At 42.5% G+C, this 6466-nt stretch overlaps 1 protein-coding gene across 1 annotated transcript in view; it reads left to right on the top strand.

Moving 5' to 3' along the window:
• The first annotated feature begins 768 nt into the window (after window positions 1-768).
• The window catches only part of GPR161 (G protein-coupled receptor 161), an 8262-nt gene continuing 2564 nt past the window's right edge, over window positions 769-6466 (top strand). The window contains exons 1-3 of the mRNA XM_010074789.1: window positions 769-1208; window positions 1731-2455; window positions 4016-4120. Of these exons, the coding sequence (XP_010073091.1) occupies window positions 769-1208; window positions 1731-2455; window positions 4016-4120 (1270 nt within the window). The remainder of the gene's footprint in view (window positions 1209-1730; window positions 2456-4015; window positions 4121-6466) is intronic.

Here is a 6466-nt window from a genome sequence, read left to right as displayed (position 1 = left end):
AAATACCAAGGTTTCACAAAATGAGGTTGTGAGTTAGTGGGATGGATGCTAACGCTGAGAAGTAAAGGGTTAAAGGTTCTCAGACCTGTAGGGTGGACAGTGGCTTGATGCAAGGAAGTGTCCTTCACACCTCATGTACAAAAAGCCTTTACTCCTTTGGTATTGTCAGTAAAATGGAATCACTGCTGTAGCTAAGGTGACTATGAACATGGAGAAGCAATGTTAGGAGAGTAGGAGCAATGATCCCTGAGTCTTTGAATGTTACTTAGCAACTGTAGGGTAGCAGGGTAGAACTAGCCAGGCATCCAGACCACCAGTAAATGCTGCATAGGCAGAATACAAGGTAAAGATCAGGATAAACAGGCAGATTTAAAAAAAAAAAAAAAAAACCAACTTTTTTTTAAACTGAGACAAACAAAGACTGATAGTGACATTCTTGTTTCTTCACAGTCTAGATGAAGGGACTGAGTGAAATGCACAGCTGGTAAGTATGGCTTAGCAACAAGTAAGCTCCTTAGAAAATTTTAAAATAATATGTGCTAATTTTATTTCTTTTTTTTCCCCCCCCTCCACCTCTGTCTTTCAGACAGGTTCTTCCCTGTTCTAGGCTTGGCTCTGTCATTGACCTCTTTGGTGTACCCACAGGCAATTTCCTGCCCCTTTGCTTCCCCATCTAAAATGATTTCCTGCATCCTACAGGTAAATTTTAATTAACACAGGCAAAAGGGCCTCCAGTCTTTGGAGAGAGTTTGAAGAAATCTTGCCTGAATGTTTCTGAGCGTTGTTCTGCTTCTAGCTGCTCAGCATGTCTTGGCTGCTCCAGCTCTGCACGCTCTGACCATGAGCAGCAATTCCTCCCTCAGCAATGTGAAGGGCCTGAGGAACCTCACCACGCAGGAAGACGGGGCAGTCAGAGTCACAGAGTCCATTGCTATAATCGTCATTGCTATTTTCATCTGTTTGGGCAACCTGGTGATTGTCGTCACCCTCTATCGGAAGTCTTACCTTCTCACATTGAGCAACAAGTTTGTGTTCAGCCTGACCCTCTCCAACTTTCTACTCTCTGTACTGGTGCTACCTTTTGTTGTCACCAGCTCCATCAGGCGGGAATGGATCTTTGGAGTTGTTTGGTGCAATTTCTCAGCCCTGCTCTACATGCTGATCAGCTCAGCCAGCATGCTGACTCTTGGACTCATAGCTATAGACCGGTAAGCAGCTCTTTTCTAATGAATGGTAATTGCCTAGTCATTCTATGGAGTGAGTTGTTGGCTGTTCGTAGAGTTGAGAAGCATTGCAGTGGATAACACTGTGTACCATTGTAGTGTTATTTTTCCTTCAGCCCCTTGTGAAATTTTGATACAGAAGAAAGTGGTGTCATCAACAATGCAAAATGAGGACATGCCTCCAGAGTTTTTTAAAGCTATTGATGGTATAATAACATACAACTTGAGAAACAAGAAATAATGACCTAAAATTCCAGATTATACCCTAACTATGCACTCACACATAGGGACAGATTTAACAGTTGCATGTGAGCCTTTAGCCAAGTTTTACAATCTTGCCTGCAATTATACGTATTTTTACATGTAGTTATTTTTATAAACAGGGTCCCTGAGCCCGCTTCAAGGTTTGCAGAAACGAAAAGTAGATATCAACATCACTAAAATGGGTTCTTTCTTTGTTGTACATCTTTCGTGCTCCTGTTGACTCTTTCTTTTCTTGTCTACCAGATACTATGCTGTCCTGTACCCGATGGTTTATCCAATGAAGATAACAGGCAACAGAGCAGTGGTAGCTCTTGTGTATGTGTGGCTACATTCCCTTATTGGCTGCCTCCCTCCCCTCTTTGGCTGGTCATCTTTGGAGTTCGACCAATTCAAGTGGATGTGTGTGGCGGCCTGGCATAAAGAGGCCGCCTACACTGCCTTTTGGCAGATCTGGTGCGCGTTGCTGCCTTTTGTGGTCATGATGATCTGCTATGGATTCATATTCCGCGTGGCAAGGATTAAGGCCCGCAAAATCCACTGTGGTAGTGTTGTCATTGTGGAGGAGGACTCCCAGAGGAACGGGAGGAAGAACTCCAGCACCTCCACGTCCTCTTCTGGCAGCCGAAGGAACGCTTTCCAAGGGGTTGTCTATTCAGCCAACCAATGCAAAGCTTTCATAACTATCTTGGTTGTCATCGGTGCTTTCGTGCTTACATGGGGGCCCTACATGGTAGTAATTACATCAGAGGCACTTTGGGGAAAAAACAGTATTTCCCCTGCTGTGGAGACATTAGCTACGTGGCTGTCCTTTTCCAGTGCCATTTGCCATCCACTGATTTATGGACTGTGGAACAAGACAGTGCGCAAGGAACTACTAGGAATGTGCTTTGGGGATCGGTATTACCGTGAGTCCTTCGTTCAGCGTCATAGGACATCGAGGTTATTCAGCATTTCCAATAGGATCACAGGTAAGACGTGTGGCTGCAAAAGTCACTCAATACCAGTGAGTTACGCTTAATGTCTGTGTGTATGTGGCACTGTGTCTCGGGGCTCTGTAAACAAAGAGGGATGTTTCTGGAGGTTTCCCCAGTCTTTCATTCAGGTTATCATAGACACTTGAAAGAAATAGTTTTTTTGTGGCAGTTAACCTCTTTCTCCTACTGTAGTAAAATTTTCTCTGCCAGAGAAGACATAATGATGAAGTTAATAAAAATAATTTATTTTCTTCTCTCAAGCACTTCCTTCCATGTGCCTACTGCTTTCTGTCATCCAGGTTGGAGCACTACCAATAGTAGCACTTGTTTGATTCCTGGCTTTATGCTACAACTCTTTGAGATTCACTGAAGTTACACTGGTCTTACTATTTCTGTAAATTCAGGTTTTAGCCTTAATGGTTGTGAAGAAAAGATCATACACGGAGTAAAAGTATTTGATGTCTCCCCAGGTCAAAGGCTGAGAGCTTCAGTTGCTCAGAGTTTGTTGGGTTTTGTTTTAAGTATCAATGCAATGAAATTCTGATTTTTGATAATTTTCCTGGTCTTGTTCGGAAGTTTCCAAAAATAAGACATCTTCATGGGGTCCCCTAGGACATTTCATGCAGAGTCAGGAACTGAAGTTATTTAATTGCAAAGGAAGATCTAAATGCAGAAGGAAGAGGAGAGCAGCAACACATCTGTTGTCTTTTCTCCATCATGGAATCTGTGGGAAAGACTCCCTCTAAATTAAAAGAGTTCTGCAGCTTCAGCCATATCATAAGCTGAAAGAGCTCTCTAACACTTCCTCCTTTGGCAAATATGTATCCAGGAGATGCTATGGATGAATACATTGGGAACTGAGATGGGAGGAAAAAGACAAGAATTTTATTTCTCTTTCCAAGTGATAAGAAGCTTACAGCTTCCAGTTTATCAGGTGTATTAGCTGGAGGCTGATAGGGAGGGGAACAAAAAACAACCAAACCCATAACAAAATCTCGAAGTGGTGTATTAGCTGGAGGCTGATAGGGAGGGGAGAAAAAAACAACCAAACCCATAACAAAATCTTGAAGTGTGATCCAAAGACAGCACCTTTGTAAGAATCCTAGAATCTCCTCCCTTTTTTTTTGGGATTTGAAAGAAGCTAGGCATCTCAGTGCCCCAGCCTTGCTCATGAGCTTCCTTCTACACTAGTGGCCAGTCACAGGTGCTGGTGGCTCCTGGGTTAGTCTCTATCTAGAAGGTTTCTGGCAAGTGTGCCCATCTCTCTGAGTACATATGCTCTGTGTTCAGCCTGTCTGTCTGATAAAACACATGCAATTGCAAAAAGAGTGGGAGGGAGAAAGGAGACTTTCAGAAAGACTCCAAGGATATCTGAAAGCTGCTGGCTGGATTTCTAAGACAGAAAGTGCAGATGCTGTGCACTCTGGATTACCAAGGTAAGTTTTATACGTAGAATAATAAATAAGGCAGTAGAGTGGGTATTACTAGAAGAGTTTTTATTATTGCAGACCCCTTAAGCATTCATTGTGTAACAAGAAGAAAACTCTTTTGCAGATTTGGGACTGTCTCCTCATCTCACTGCCCTCATGGCAGGTGGGCGGCCATTAGGAAACAGCAGCAGCACAGGAGACACAGGTTTCAGCTGCTCACAGGAGTCAGGTATCTCTATAAGTCTCTTGCTCTCTTTTCTTGGTCAGAAGATTGCACTTGTAACTTGGCAGAACTCTCTGGGATAGGCTGTATTCACACAGATGTCTCTTGGTGGATGGATGACATGAAGCATCTGTTCCAGCTGTTACAACAAAACTACTGCAGATGCTTTTTTCCTTCCTTGCTCTCAGTATATTTATTTGCAAAATACTGTTTGCTGTAAGGAATTATGACCATCTCTTGATAATGTGCCCTGGGAACAGGACTTGCTGCTCTTGTGCCCTTCTCCTCCAGTTTCTGTCATTCTTCAGGGACTTTCCCTGAATCCACAAGGAACAGAATAACAAAGTGCTGTGGAGAATGTGCTTCTCTGCTTCCTAGTTTGTAAGAGACCTTGTCTTGTTCATCCTGCAGTGTAAACATAAACACTTAGGATGGTTTCAGCTTATGATTTCATCACTACTTAAGATCTCTCAATTGGAGATGGTTTCGAAAAGGGAAAAAGAATTCTGCTGGTAGTTTTCTATCCAGAATTGTAACTAGATGTTTCTGGCAGTTAATTCAGCTACCACTCCTTAACTGTACTTCAGTTATTTTAAGGAGTATTTATGCTCTAGAGACACCAGAGGATGATGATCTAACATTTGCTTGGTGTTCGAAGTTTGTTTCTTACTTTTGTAAAAGAAGTCTATGGAGCTGGGATTTATTTTGGTAGTTGTTTTGCACTGGTAGTTTTATGGCCGTTGTGGGTATTCTGCAGCTGTAGGTGATCAAGAATAGCATCCTGCTACACCTGCCTCAGTTAAGGGTATGTTGTGGTATCATCTTTTGAGGAATGGTACTGAGGAGTTTAGATAAATAAACAAACTAAATACATACGGAATGCTGTTGGAAGTGACACTGTTTGTTATGGAGGGGGTACAGTCCATAGCCTGGGAATGTACGTACAGTGATCCACTGTGAAGTGTTGTTTCACTGGATGCCTTTACTGTGAGGAACTAAAGAGCAGAAAGAAGTCTTAGTGCCTCTTCAATGCTGCCTGCTGCAGTACACAATCCTGTGGTCAGTAATGCAGTTGTGTCTTTATCTGCCCTGGTAAACAGAAGGTGGGCTTTTCATGTTGTGAAAAAACAGATGAAGTTGTAGGAGAGCAAAAAAATCCAAGTGGTGCCAGCTGTACACAAAATATAAAGTGGGAACTGAGTTCCAATTGCTAGAAATGCTGCCTTAAGATCAATTATTCCAAGGACAAAGATCCACCCTGTAAGAATAAGAGGCTAGTCTCTTCACTAGCCTCATTTGAAAACAATGCACTGAACTAGTGCATTTGAAAAAACACACAAAAATTCTCCTCCATGGAAGAAAGTATCGCTGCCTAGTGCCACCTTTCCATTGCACATTACATTTCTGAGGAGGATCCAGTACCCTTGGAGATTGGTAGGTGTCTACTGTTTCCAGTAGACATCCTCAAACCCTGATGATTGATAGGACAGCACAGAAAGTGGGACCATGTATTAGAGCAGCAGCCTGTTCTCTTTCTTGTGTGCTGGAGGGATTCGTATGGCATAACACACAAGTTTCACCTTAAAAAGTTCATCACTTTGCTGACAGTTCATTGTGATATAGCAAAGAATAGACCTATGGAGCAGACCTCTAGAGGTATGTCCCGAGTGATGTCTTTCACTTTCTGTGAAATGGGTGCTGGAACACCTCCTTATTGCAAAAAGAATAAATTTGGGGATCAAAAGCAGTCAAGTGGCTAAAGAGGGATGTGAAGCCATCATCTGGAGGAGTTATTAATCCTGTGAAGGCTCTTTATTCTAGGTCTGTTGTCACATCACAGGAGTAAATGGAGTGGTAGTAAAGTGTCACCTGTTGAATGTGTGCAAGCTGTGTCCTCCAACAGCAGCTTCCCTAAGGACTGCTCACTCAGCACTGTCCTAGCACCTCCTCAAAATGCTTGCTTTGCTTCTCCCTTACACAGCAGAGACCAGTATTGCAAGGGATGTCTTGCAGCGGCAGTCTTGCTCTTTGTGTGAAGGCACTACAGAGATGCCAAGATGAATTTCCTTGTGCTTGTAAACTCTATTTTATATTGGAAAGTTGCAAAGCCAATTCAGGGAGGTAAAATTAAAAAATTACTCCTAAACTGGAAAACTGAGTCATTGGCTCAAAATAATTCCTAACCAGCAAGGGATTTTTCCCTATTAAAATACACTTCAAGAAAGTCAAAATAGGTTATTAGAGACAAACTAAATTGAATAGAAAAATTATCCAGTTCAGATTTCCATCCAGGTCTGATTACAAGGGGTGACATTTGGCAGCTGTGGTTGTCTGCCTCTCAGGTCGTGGTTG

This window comes from Pterocles gutturalis, unplaced genomic scaffold (genome assembly GCF_000699245.1).
Source record: "Pterocles gutturalis isolate BGI_N339 unplaced genomic scaffold, ASM69924v1 scaffold42507, whole genome shotgun sequence".
In the NCBI taxonomy this organism is placed as follows: domain Eukaryota; kingdom Metazoa; phylum Chordata; class Aves; order Pterocliformes; family Pteroclidae; genus Pterocles; species Pterocles gutturalis.
Note: the sequence above shows the minus strand (reverse complement) of the source record. Positions and strands in the feature narration are given on the sequence as shown.